General features: G+C 35.7%; 2 protein-coding genes across 2 annotated transcripts; one reads left to right on the forward strand and one right to left on the reverse strand.

Annotated features, from left to right (window-relative positions):
• Positions 1 to 450: 450 nt before the first annotated feature.
• Positions 451 to 1,800, forward strand: LOC131605052 (F-box/kelch-repeat protein At3g06240-like). Its single transcript, XM_058877451.1, has one exon. The coding sequence runs from the start codon at positions 451 to 453 to the stop codon at positions 1,672 to 1,674; it is 1,224 nt and encodes a 407-aa protein (XP_058733434.1). The 3' UTR covers positions 1,675 to 1,800.
• Positions 1,801 to 2,630: 830 nt separating this feature from the next.
• On the reverse strand, positions 2,631 to 3,574 carry LOC131606906 (ribonuclease 1-like). Its single transcript, XM_058878995.1, has 2 exons — positions 3,330 to 3,574; positions 2,631 to 3,239 (listed from the first exon to the last, which is right to left on the reverse strand). The coding sequence occupies exons 1-2, from the start codon at positions 3,558 to 3,560 to the stop codon at positions 2,826 to 2,828; spliced, it is 645 nt and encodes a 214-aa protein (XP_058734978.1). The 5' UTR covers positions 3,561 to 3,574; the 3' UTR covers positions 2,631 to 2,825.
• Between the last annotated feature and the right edge of the window lie 10,854 nt (positions 3,575 to 14,428).

Below are 14,428 nucleotides of genomic sequence, written 5' to 3' on the forward strand. Positions count from 1 at the left end.
GAAAATGAATAAATAAATAAGTAAAATTTATGTAATTTTAGAAAATTTTATAAAAAAATATAGAAAAATAATTTTTTTCTAGAAGGCATAAAAACAGATTCTATTAAAAAGGTAAAATATTATGTTTTTTTGAATGAAAATTGATTGCAAAATAAAGTATAATATTTCAAATGGATAAATAAATTAATAAAATTAGGAGGTACTGAGAAAATGGAGAAACCAAATTATTCGAGTGAGTAAAGATTTTTGTCATTATACCAAAAAAATAAAAGAAAAAAAAGGAAATTTTGCAATTACGTTTCTTTGAAAAAAATTACTTCTGAATTAAGTATTGTTTATGTATAAAAATATAGTCAGGAATAATTTTTCAAGACAATAAATAAGACAATTGTTTTCGCACTTGCAACGACAACATTTTATCTCGTCGTATTTTTTGCTCTGTCATCGAAGATGGCGAAATATGTAAGTGAGAAGGTAAGAAATCACATACCTGATGATCTTGCTATCCCCATTCTATCAAAAGTTCCTTTAAAATCTTTGAAACGCTTTGGATGTGTAAACAAATCATGGTCTGTTTTGTTTGAAAACCCTAAATTTATGGTCGAGTTTCGCAATAATTTCATATCCATTTCTCACTCTTATTACAATGATACATCTCTCCTCCTTCATCAAATTGTTTGTAATCACAACCGTACTTACATTAGTTTCTATTTGCATTCACTTTCCGGCGAGAGGCTTGAGAATAAAGTTAAACTGGACCTTCCAAATCCATTTCAACAAGAGGAACCTGGATTTTATGTATTGGTTTCTGGTAGTATAAATGGAATTCTATGTCTTTACGACCGTGATACGATTGTAATGTGGAATCCAACTACTGGAGAATTTAAAGTCATTCCTCCCAGCCGTGTCGAGTCTCTACCACCCTATCAGGGTATTATTAAGTATCTTCATGGATTTGGTTATGACCCTTTTAGTGACGACTATAAAATTATTAGGAAGGTAATTTTTGTTCCTGTAACGGATGATGACGATGATGATGATATTCCCCCGTGTGATGTGAAATGGAAAGATATGTGTGAGAATTATGAACCCTTTTGGGAGGTATATAGCTTAGTATATAACTCTTGGAGGAAAGTTGATCTCATCCTTCCTACTTGTTGTTGGGAAGGCGGCAACCGTAATGATAATCTACTATACTTGGATGGAATGTGTCATTGGCTCTCTAACTCTTACGGAGAATACAATGAAGAGTACTTGGTGTCATTTGACTTGGCCAATGAAATTTGTTTTACCACACTCATACCCACACTCCTGCCCTTAGACATAGATCCCAATAATTGGGTGAGTCATGCATTGGTGTTGTTAAATGGATCTATTGCTTCAATTTTATGGTATACAAATACTTTTCACATATCAATTTTAGGCAAAGTGGGTGTGAAGGAATCTTGGACTAAAATCTTTGTTGTTGGACCCTTGTCCGACGACATTAAGTTTCCTATTGGAGCGGGAAAGAATGGTGATATATTCTTTGCAAAGAAAGAAGGAAGAGAACCAATCTGCTTTGATTTATGTACTCAAATGATTGAGGAACTTGATGGTGTGAAAGGAGCATATAATTCTCAAATAATAATTTATAAAGAAAGTCTCGTTTCGATTGGAGGAAAACATCATTAGTTAGCCTACTTGTTTGTTTTCACATAAGAGACAAGAGATAAATTTATGATTGTGTTTATTAGGTTAATTTTACTTTCAATGATAAAAAATGAGTTGTCAATCCCTAGTATCAAAATTATGATTAGGAAGTGTATGAAAATTAATAAACCATAATAATATTATATTGAAAGCTTATTATGTGTCTGTTTTAAAAGTGGTTTGATTTTTATTTTAGACACAAAAATGTGATATAGTTATCATTGTCAGTAACTTGTTTTGTGTCCGCAGTGACGTTGTTTGCAGGAGATTAACACAGTTGTAGAATTGGTCTCTAAATTCTATCAAAGAAAGCCTGTAACATGAAATTCACAAGAGTCACGTTGTTAGGATGTTATGAAGAAAAGTTTAAAATCCAAAGGACATGAATGAGTAGTGGACCATAGAGTGTCTAGACACCAATTTGCATACCATCTCCACTTATACATTCATAATTAAATTTTTTATACATTCATAACACATATTGTTAATAGTGATTTTTGTAAGCAGACATTATAATCTTTATCTTATTGAGGGGTGAATTAATTTCTTATGAATATTTTACCAAATGACATCTTTAAAAGGATACTTTTTATTTCATGATAGTATATCACTTTTTGATCTCATGATAAATCATAGAATCCATGTCATTTAGGATGTTGTAATAGTATCAATCTCATGATATTTCTTTTTCCCCCGTACAAAAGAAGATGGAAGTGCATTATACGTCAGCGCAGAATTTTAGAGAGTGAAGAAGAATATTCACTTCAAATTGAATTTTGCAGACACAACTCTGTCATGTTACTAGAAACAGAGAGTAAACACAAGTGTCCAAGTCAAAACTACTACTTTATGAAAGAGAATAAACACAAGTCATAGTACATTATATATAAATCATATTCATCTTAATTATAATAATTGTTTGTCCAAGCAAATAGCTTAAACACACAATTCATCGTTACAAGTCATAACTTTGAAAGTAATACCTTATAATAAAATCACACCTTAACCTTTTTCATCTAAATTATAATAATTGTTTGTCCAAGCAAATAGCCTAAACACACAATTCATCATAACAATTTGCTTGTCAAAAGCCATAAGTATTATTTTATTCATTATTAATAGTATTTTTTTACTTATAATGGTAAATTTATGTCAGGTGGACAAACTAAATGAGAAGGACAATTCATATAGGAGGGGTTTACTAGATCAGTATTAAAGCACAATCTAACTTCCATCAAATCTGCAGAACCCTTTTCACAATGAAGTTGTGGTTCAAATCCGATAATAACCTTTATATGCTTCTGAATATCAGCTGATTTCGCAGTTCCACCCGGTATGAGAGCCGCCGCTCCACCTGGGTTTAGAGGCATCTTTAGAATGTCTTTGATATTATTTTTCTCATAGAGAATTATAGCGTGATTAAAGTAATCAACCGATAACATGGTGGAGCAAGTGCCATGCTGGTTCCACTCGTGGTCCCAAAATCCCTTGTTGTTTCCGGTTAAAGACGGCCACACTTTTTTAAGCTTAGCATTGTTTAGGTCAACCTGATAAAATAAATAAAAATAATAGTCATATTATTAAGATTAATACAAAATAATAACAATGAAAAAATGAAACCTAAGAGATATATATACCATATTTGTATCTGTTGTGCATTTATATGTGTGAGGAGGGGTGTTGTTCTTAGGCCAGAGGCCATGCACAGAAAACTGTAATGGTACATTTGGGATACACTGCTTTTGTTTGCAGAAGGATTTTGGCCATGTTTCGGCCAACATGAAGTATTTAAAGTTAATATTTGCAGAATAATAAGAATAGGAGTGTAAGAAGTAGAAGAGAGAGAACAATAATGATAGTAACTTCATTTTAAACAAGTTCAATTTTGATTTCTGTAAGTTGTTGATTATAAAATTCCTTAAAGACAAGTATTTATAGGTGAAAAAAAATGTTTACGTGTCTTTCTTAATATTTTAAGTAATTCAATTAATGAATGCATAAATTTTCATCTAATCTTTTTTAAGAAATATGTTTTCAAATAAACGTGTCTTTCTTAATATATTATGAAACTATGAAGTAAATAAATATTTTGCAATCCAACTTAAAATATGGTTCATATAAAACTCAATTGATATAGTGTGAATATAAAAAGATTCTTGACAGTTGCCTAAACTATTGCTTAGCTTACAAATGCAAAATTACCAAAACTAAATAAATATGAATTAGTACAAAAATAAAGCTAAACAATGGGTAGAATAGGCTGATTTGCTAGAATTATAATGCTCAATTATAAGCTAGTTCATATGAAATAACGAGTGAGTAACTCTTTCACGTAATCTCTTAAAAGAAAAATAATTTCTAATGTTTTCAAATAGAATAATTACTTCATTTTTATCACATGTTTTCAAATTATTTTCTTAAAATTTTTGAGTGATGAATTAGTTTCTTATGAATATTTTACTAAATGATATCCTTAAAAAACTGGTAATTTGGGAACATTTCGTGTAAAGGAAAGTTAAGTTTTAATACTCCTAAAACTGGAATGTATGTTAAGCATTCCCAATTTTTAAAATACAGACTGGAATGAACCAAGGTGAAGAGGTATGGTGAACAAGTCAGCAATTTAATTGTTAGAGTTGATAGGCATTAGGTGTATTGTCTTTGATTGGATTTTGTCACGAACAAGGTGACAATCCATTTCGATGTGCTTCGTTCTTTCGTGAAAGACCGAGTTTGTTGCAATGTGAATGGTGCTTTAGTTGTCACAAAATATGTTGACTGGTGCATGATGATTGATGCTAAAGTCTTGTAAGAGGTAGAGGAGCCACTGAGCCTCACAAGATGTGTTGGCTAAGGCGTGTTATTCTGCTTCCGAAAATGATTGAGATACGACAGGCTACTTTTTGGACTTCCAGCTAACTAAGTTGTCACCAAGGAAGAATATGAAGCTGTTGGTGGAGGAGCGTCTTGTGACAGGGCATGCTCCCTAATCTGAATTTGTGAAACCAATGAGTACAAGTGGAGATGATGAGCGAAAGAAGAGTCCCATGGATGGCGCATTTTTTAGGTATCTAATGATGCGTTGAGCTTCCTGGAGGTGTGTTTGTGTTGGGGCTGACATGTGGTGAGTGAGCCTACATACAGAATAAACAATGTCAGGTCGTGAATATGTTAAATAAAGTAGTTTACCTATGATGATCCTGTATTGTGTAGGATCCGGCAAGGGAGTTTCGTCTGTGTTGTCAAGTTTGTGGGAAGGATCCAATGGGGTTGAAATCGGTTTTACCTCTACTAGTATTGTGGTTTCCAAGAGATCTAGGCAGTATTTGCGTTGGCAAAGTATGATGCCATTGGAAGAACTGGAAATTTCGAAGCCAACGAAGTAACGAATAAAACCTAAGTCTTTAATGCTGAAACTTGTTGTCCAAGACCTGCTTAATATGGTTAATGTGTTGTATGTTGGTACCTGCAAGAATCAAATCACTGACATAGACTAAAACTGCAGTAAAATCAGTGTCAGTTTTGTTAGTAAAAAGAGAGTAATTGGATTTGGACTGCTTAAAACCAATCTGAAGCAGAGTGGAGATGATTTTGTGGTTCCACTGGCAGCTGGCTTGTTTGAGTCCATATATGGACTTGGTGAGTTTGCAGACCAGGTTTTTGGTTGTGGTTAGGCCAGGTGGACACTTCATGTAGACTTCTTCGTCGAGGTGTCCATGAAGGAAGGCAGTGTTGATGTCTAGTTGATGCACATGCCACTTTAGGCAGGCAGCAATAGAAAGAAGTAATCTGATAGATGTCATTTTAATGACAGGGCTGAAGGTCGCTAGGTAAACATGGCCTTGTGTTTAGTTGAAGCCTTTGGCCATAAGGCGGGATTTGTACCTTTCCATGGTGCCATTTCGGTGGTATTTGTGTTTAAATATCCACTTGCAGCCTATGGTTGTTTTGTTGTGGAGAAAGGTAGTTAGGACATGTATGTTGGTGTCATTGAGGGATTTAAGTTCAGTGTTTATGGCGTGTTGCCAATTGGGGTAGTACGGTTGGAAATGCGAGATGATTTTTTGTCGCAGTGCTAGGATTAGGCAGGACATTGGTAAGGAGCTAAAAAGGGGATTTGGTTTGTGGTATGTTAGGAGGAGAGGCTAGCACAGGTGGTGTATTAGGGAGAAGTTCTATTTAGGGTGTATATCAAACTTAGCTCTTTTTATTATGTTTATTTTTTTTTACAGAAGTAAATGTGGAGAAAAGAGCTATGGAGAAAATTAGATCTCCAAGTGAAACGCTCACCTGGTTTGTATGCATGTTTAATGTTTGATGTATGAATTTGCCTGAAACAAAATCAAAGGAGAAGGGCTTTATTTCATTTCAATTAATTGTTAATTACTTAAGAGGGTAGTAATTTCTAAATAACTTGTCTCAATTTTTTCTTCATGAATACTAATGTTAACTGCTATGATGTTTTTTTTCTTCATTTTTGCTCTGCTGTTTTCTTCTTCATCAATATTGTTTATCCAAATTATTTCAAAATAATTGATTTACTTATATATTAAATAAAATTAGAATTAATATTATTTTATAATTAATTTCTTGTATCACTTCTCTTCATTCTACCATTTTTCTTTTTCTATACTTTTTTAAAGCACTAACATAACTCTTTTCAAGACCATTAGTTCATCTGTTAGAAATTAAAATCCTAACATTAGCGAAGTTTGATCGAATGAGCAACCCAAGTGAGCGTATATTCTCCATCAACACTAAAATGTCCATCATTGGCCAGCGATTCCCTAAATTACAAACTTCTTTCCATCACCTTGAAGGTCACAATGCTAAGGTAGTAAATGAACCTTCCACACATTTCGGTCACCATTCACCACAGTCTAGTCAATGGTGCATTACAAATATACCATTTGGGTATTTATACAACAATTGAGGTACAAAAGAATTAAGTAGAAAAATAGAAGAAAAAAACAAATTGTTGAACATGTAATCAGTTAACACAAACCTGTAAACGGTTACAACTGAAAAATACTATCAGGTGTTACACCAACTAAAAATATGTTTTTCTCCAGTTCATTAGTGATTTTAACATGTATGTAACCGACTACATTTTCGTGTTAATCAGTTACAACCCTTTAATTAGTTTTTTCAAACAACAAAGACCATGACAAAATATAAAAAAAAAAAAAATAATACTCAAGGGAAGCAAGGAAAAGAGAAATCAAGCTTCACAAGTATTTTTTCTTCGGTTCATAACTAATTTTAACCTGCATGTAACCGAGTACAACACTTAAATTAGTGTTTTTCACACAACAAAGACCATGACAAAATTATATAAAAAAAAACTGAGAGGGGAAACAAGGGAGGGTGATCAGTGCATTTTGATGCACGTTCCTTTATGTTTATACTTAAGCATTTCTATGTTTTTCTTTGCTTATTTTTATATTTTATAATATTTTTCTAATTTAGTTTACTTTTGGTTTAATTTCATTTTCGCACTTTATTTCCAGCATTAGCAATCTGCACTAAACCAATCATAACTAGAGCTCTGTGAATTCGATTGACGCGTTCTAATAATCGCTGGAAAGCTAAGAGAAAGAGCTGCAACTTTTGTGTTGGAGTCAAAGTCAGATTAGGAGCGCATATTTTCCAGAATTTCGTTTGAAGCTGCAGCATTAGTTTTATTTAGTTTTGGGTTGTTAGTTTTGTGTCTGGGTTATGTTTGTTTGACCTAGTTGGGTTATGACCCGAATTCTTGTTTCTCCCATTTATCTAGGGTTGGCCGTACCGTTCATTTTCCCACTTTTTACTTTTCACGAAATAATCTTTAAAGCTTTGTACAAATGATGAGGAACTAATCCCCGAAGGCAATTTCTGCTGGTTACGGTTTCCATTACTTTAATTCAATTTCTTTTCCCTTTCAATATTAATCTATATGCCTTGTTTGCTTAATTCGAGTTATATAGAATATTATTGATTTATACCGATTGATTGATGTTCCTTTACCTTTATCGTATTTTATCGTTGTTTAATCGTTAAACTGCGAAAGTTAGAATCACTTTTGCTTAATTCTTGATTGTGCTGATCCGTTTGCTTAATTCGAAAATAGGAATGAAATCTTATAATATCAAGTTCGCTTGTTATTTGGTATTGTAATCGGTAAGGGAATAGAATCCGCTTAGGGGATTGATGTTTTATAAACCAATGATAAGTTGGTACCCGAACTAGTAGAATTACCGTTTCAGATTATTTTATAATCACTTAATTTAATCGCTTATTTTGTCTAAAAGTCCTAAATTGAATCATAAAACACCCCAATCAAAACTTCAATTGGTTGATAATATTACAAGAATCCTTGTGAAAACGATATCCGAGTTGTCGTTACCGTTATAATATATTTTCAAAAGTTATTCGTTTTTTATCTGTGCGTGACAGCGAATCATAGGACGAAATCAAACTTCAAAAATACTACTTTCTACTTCAAAGAATTTCTAGACAATTTTCTAGGAATGAAGATGTATAAAATTTCTAAGCTCAATCGAACTTAACTAAATCAGATCAGACCCATAAACTTTGTTAATAGACGTGACTTATTCTCACCTCCACTCAAACCTCATTATATCCTCCATATAATAGACTCCAAAGCTAATGTGGTTAAGAGTTAGAATCTAACCACCATGTCACGTGCTTCGAACTAATCACGGTGAAAAAGCTAGAAAAACATTTTTTTAAAAATTTGAAAATTGCAACAAAAAGCGAGACAAAAATATTCAAATAAAATTTATTGAATAGAAAATAAAATTTAATAATTTTATTGGCCAAAGGGATAATAGATTAAAGCACGATGCATGTAGAGACCAACGTGGGAAATGCTTGAATTGCAGTACCCTCTGCAAAAACGGACCATAATTTGCTTGCCTAATTGTGGTAGATCTTTAATCACTTACCTATTTGGTTAATAAAATCATGATCATAAAAGAGAGAAAGATATCATATTTATAAATACTTTCCAAATTATTTAATTTCTTTTCGAAAGGGTTATTATCTATAATTGTGTTTGCTTTCTATTTTCTACAGTAACTTCTAAAATAAAAATCATGCATGTTCTTATATTCTGTTTATCATTAATTGTCTTTCTTCTACAATTATCAATTGGAAGGGTTTAAGATAAGAATAATTAACAATTTAGAACACACATATTTTACTAGAAAAAAAAAAACTTAATTGCAATTTTAGTCCCTCTATTATTTATTTTTTTGAGTGTTGGTCCCTATATTTTAAATTCGGAATTTTAGTCTCTATATTTTAGTTTTTTGAGGATTTTAGTTCCTGCAAATTCGAAGGCAATTTTAAATGAGATGACGCTCTTATTGATGACGTGTCAGTGCCAGTTCAACAATAATTTGTTCAAAAAAACTATTTTTATTTAAGAATTATGTTGAACATGTCATTAATCTGAGTTCCATTTCATTAAAAATTGTAACACCCCATACATAACTGACTAGTATATTATGCATGAAACGTTAAAATTGATATTGAGTACATACAAAAGCTATAGTTATATAAAGATCCATATAAAATACATCATGAAATTCTACTAAGAAGCATAATACATGAGTCTTCAATGGATCTTGCACAGCGGAAAAAGAGATCTGACGAGGTCTTCGAGCCAACACCACTTACAAGTCTTCAATCTGAACCTGTTACTGACCAAACGCTACTAATTGCACCTGAAAAAAATATAAGTTGATTGGGGTGAGATTACTAAATCTCAGTGAGTCCTCCTATCCTATGGGTCCACTCAGCTCTACAGGGTACATGCATCACAAACCGAATCCACCATTGATCCGGGGTTTATCCTCACATCTGGTACAAGTACGGAGCAAACACATGAATCGTCCACCATAGGAGTCATCATATCACAAATACACATTTGTATAACAAACAAGTATGCAGACCCATACCCATGTACGGGGAATCCAGAAGCGCGTTAATGCCTCGACTAGGTTATAAAATACACACCCTCGGTGAGTTACACCCATGCCTATTGCCAAGAGACTCGTACAAGCACACTGCAAGAATAGTTAAGCGGGTTCGCACAAGCCTATTTGGCCGCGAGATGACATTAGCCGAAATGGCGTCATTGTCCCGGTAACCACCTTTACGCACGTGTGTTCACTCCGAGTACTGAACCGTCGTCTTGACACATGAGCCCACCGGGCGAAAGCCTAGTGCTTAGTCTACTTGACTTCACTAGAGGTGAGTTACCGATTATGTATTAGCCTACATGGCCACATAACCCCACCATACCGAGCACGCAAGTGTGTTAATGCCAAGTGAGTAAAAACCCCGTACGGAAACTCACGAGCACACTGCAACGGTAGCTCAGGTGTGAGCCCCAATGATCATAAGATCGAGCTATGACATGGACCACAAAGTCCGGGACACTCCATTGACCACAAGGTCGGAGTCATGTTCCCAACCTAGCCCCAGGCCCGCTTCGATTCAAGCATACACATGCATAACAAGCGATAATCCATACAATACAATCAATTCCGATCGTTTAACCAAAACGACGGTGTCCACAGATTCCATGCATCAAACATAATGGCATAATAATTCCCAATATGGATATCACATTCATAATAAGTAATAGATAATTTATATCACGCATAACGTAAGAATTATTAATCAGTTAGTAAAGACATAAGTTCTTATACTAATTCAGTGGTTCACTAAGTGGGGTTCCAATATTATTAAATCAAACATTTTGGTTTGGGGACTAATTTTATTAGAAAGTACACGTCGTTAGCTTTCCAACGATATAAAATTTGCGCAATTCCGATACCCGAGCCGAAAGTTACGAATTTCCGAAGTTTGCTGATTTTTCCCCCCTGCGCCCAGGGTATCCGATTACCCAGAGTCCAGTAACCGATTACTGGCTCTAAAATAGCCCAGAATTGCATTTTTAACAGCGTAATCGGTTACCCAAAGACCCGTAACCGATTACTCTGCATCAGAATGTGTTTTTCAGCATTTTAAGGGTTCTAAATCCATTCTAACTTAAATCCAAACACTTCTAACATCCCAATATCATTCCAAAAGAGTGCATTATCGATTATTAGTAGAAACAACATGGAACACAAGCACATTATCAACATTCAATATAGTTTAATCAACAAAGAACATATATCATGCATCAAGTGTATCTCACCCTAGCCTCATAACATACAATTTCCCAATTTCTACCCAAGTTGCTATCTAAGGACTAACCTTGATAAAAAGAAGGTTGAGATGATGATCATGCAGCCATTGAACTTCCATTGATGCCAAAACTTCACCTCTAACATGATCCAACCCGTAACCAATCTCTGACACACATTGAGCATAACTGACACAACTTCAAGATCAGTTTTCTCCTCCAAAACAGAAGCTATGAACGCAAACCATAGGTGCAAATCGAAGAGAAATTCGTTAGCTTTCCAATGAGACCGGAATCGTTACGATCGGAGTTACGAGTTGTGAGTTATACCTGATTTAGTGGGAGCTGTCCATGGTGTACGAAAATTGGAACTTGAATGGAGATGCAAAGCTTCTTCTACTTCTCTTTCCATTTTTCTTTCACAAGATCTAAGTTTGGAATGATGTGCCTCTAGCAAACATGCCTTAAGTCCATGCAAGTGTTATTCATAGTCCATAATACCCTCCAACTAAGTGGTAATTACCAAGATGCCACTTAGTTGGATTCTAACTAATCCACTAACTTTTCTTATTATCTCATAATCATGCTTAAATATAATATGGGATATTACATTCTCCCCCCCTTAAATAGAATTCGTCCTCGAATTCCTTCCGTTCATCACGAAAACCAACCCTTCGTATCTCTCCAATCAGGGGAAAGGATGTTACTCACATTCGTCCTTAGATAATCTCACTACTCTGCACTGAATCTCCAAAACTTCAAAAACTCTAATAATCCACTCATGTTGGATATCTTCTATTCAAACTCTGTTGTGCTCACCCTTGTCCAACAAACTTACTGATTCACTCAGCTCCTTGAATTATTTCCCACTTGAGAATTACCGCCACAACGTCACTTCTGCGACAACACTTCAAGTTATTCTCCACTCAAGTCCATACAATGTCATTAGGTGATCTCCAAATTCCTCGGTCTTAACCTCTGGTTCCTAAAGTCTTAGGATGATTGTTCCAAATTTATCTTTACTTATACAACTGTCACCGTAAACCGCGAAGGTGTAATCGTCTTGCAACTATCGCCTTGACATTCGACAACTTCGAACAAGATTCTACTGATAAGACGCGGAATTCAACAACTGACCTGTAACCATTGTACCAGTCTTCCTGTACAATTATAGTACACAAGGCATAACCACAAAGAACTTGCGCCAACTGAATGTCCTCTCTAGCCTTCAGCATTTCGACGGTCTGATACGCAGTCCAACCCTTGTGACTTGCAAGCTAAACTGATGACCTACGAATGTCGTACTGCATGCCATCCACAAAAAGTATTCCCAAGCTGGTCCATAGATAACACCTCTCGAGTTTATGGTGATCCTTGAGAAACTAGAACGAACAAAATGCTGCTTCGACAATTTCCCTTAGGAAGATACTTTCATCCCAACGTAAAGTCCCAAAAACAGTCCGTTCGTTCCTACCTCAAACTTATCTGATTCTCCCTTGATTCGTTGCGCTACTCTGATTCCAACAAGTCACACACCTTGAAATCCTCTGAGTCACATTATACCCATAATTCACTTAGTTCCCATTAATACACAATAATTCCTTATCTACAGTCGTCCAATTACAACACGTGCCAGAACTCTATATACATCCATCATCGACTACAACTCTTTGAAGTTGCGTACTTTCCAGAATCAAGCTTCTACTTACTCTGCCATTCCATATAGTTCATCTACCACAACTTAGGTACACGTTTCATCCTCAGGACATTGAAACCCAAACACTCACTGACTTAGAGGTTCGTCCTTGTCACTAATTTCCACAGTGTACATCTGCTATGTTTTTCATTCCAACAAATCTTTGTTGCTCAACCGGTATATCGAATCCTTCACGACATACTGCAGTTCATGATAACTCTAGCAGTTCTACACAACTTCTACCTAACCACACACCTTCATTCTCTTAGCGTAGTATCACCTCTGATAACTCGTGCGACTTACTGATATAACAACACTCTCATAGCCACACTATGTCCACACAATCATCTAATGTCTGCTCTATCTCTGAGTCTGACATTAAACTGACTTCCTTGGCGGCTGCATCCTTCATTGCAGTTCTTCTAACAGTCAGAGTGTAGCCACAATGCAAGAAATTGCACTTTGCACTTCGAACATCTCTCTTATAAACTACTTAGCACTTCTCAAACCAAAAGGTCCATGATTTACCAAGATTAACACTTCTCTACTCAGAGTATCTAGCAATACCTTACCAGACACATCACACATCGAGCCGATCCAAGATATAATTCAAATATTCCATCACCGATCGCCAATGGTACATGATAGCCACTCACCATGCTGACCAGGGTATCATGACCGCACATGAGTCCTACTCTAGACACTCATGCAAAATTGCCAACTTAACACTTCACGAAACGAAAACGTCCCCAAGGTACAATCTAATACTAACTCACACGATCACGATCACTCAGAGTCTCCATAAGTATAGTATTGGATCTTGATCCATCACACCATCGCCTGTCTAGTTATTCCTCTACTATCGAGCGTGACGTATGGATCCTCATCCCACATACCTTATGAGAGTCTGGACCTGTGTCTCACGAGTGCCAAATCAGAATTCTACCTTGAGCTTCAGATCACCTTTGTCCCACACATGTCGGAAAAATGATGACTCACGCATCTTGTGCACGGTAGTGATACTGTGGAATTATACTCGTCTGGTAGTACCAACATGGTGGTCCAACTCCGAGGCCATGTATCCAGGAAACCTACCTCAGTGGCGTATAACGATCTCCACACGTATCCTAAAGTCACAACCGACAAGTGTCTGAACAGACCTCCAATAGGTTCATCGTTCCTCAAGTCCTTCGAATCACACTCCTCAGGATGCTAAAACCTGAGAGTGCTTCACATCAAGGTTTACTTACTCGGAAAGCCAAAACGCCAAACCCGAAGGTTTGAAGTTCAACTTCGGATTACCATGCAGTGCGCGTACCCACTCGTCCCACGCATGCATGAGATTCCAAGGATAATTCAGTCCAGATAGATCTTAGTTCTTACTCGCCTGTACGCCCAACGCCAAGCGTAGTTCTATGGCTTCACTCGGGGTCAGACAAACAACAACTAACAAGAACTTAGGTCACTGCATTTCACGCTTCTACATCATTTCATATTCCATCTAGCGTAGTTCTAGAACTTAAATACAAAATGATAAGAACGGAAATGCATGCCCTCTTCCACCGACAAGGTATTCAAGCTTCGCCAATCTTAAGTTACCACACTCATACATTCCACCAACATCTACTAGGTAACTACTCTCGCTTAGGGTACTTCGAGTTGGATCAGGATCTAATACTTCATCCATCCAATTACTGTCTGTATCGGCGCAATCAGAAAGGTCTAACTCTTCTGTCCGCATTTCCAGAGGCCATTTTGTCCTATCAACTCACCCGTCACACTTAACACCGGCAGCATCATCAGTATTGAATCCTACTAATTCACAGCTCAACACCTTC

The sequence above is a fragment of the Vicia villosa genome, linkage group LG5 (genome assembly GCF_029867415.1).
Source record: "Vicia villosa cultivar HV-30 ecotype Madison, WI linkage group LG5, Vvil1.0, whole genome shotgun sequence".
In the NCBI taxonomy this organism is placed as follows: Eukaryota; Viridiplantae; Streptophyta; class Magnoliopsida; order Fabales; family Fabaceae; genus Vicia; species Vicia villosa.

Bases quoted from the DNA above. Each gene is read 5' to 3' on its own strand.
- LOC131605052 (XM_058877451.1), top strand. From the start codon at position 451: ATGGCGAAATATGTAAGTGAGAAGGTAAGAAATCACATACCTGATGAT.
- LOC131606906 (XM_058878995.1), bottom strand. From the start codon at position 3,560: ATGAAGTTACTATCATTATTGTTCTCTCTCTTCTACTTCTTACACTCC. The intron at 3,240-3,329 runs GTATATATATCT...TTATTTTATCAG, and splicing joins GCACAACAGATACAAATATG to GTTGACCTAAACAATGCTAA.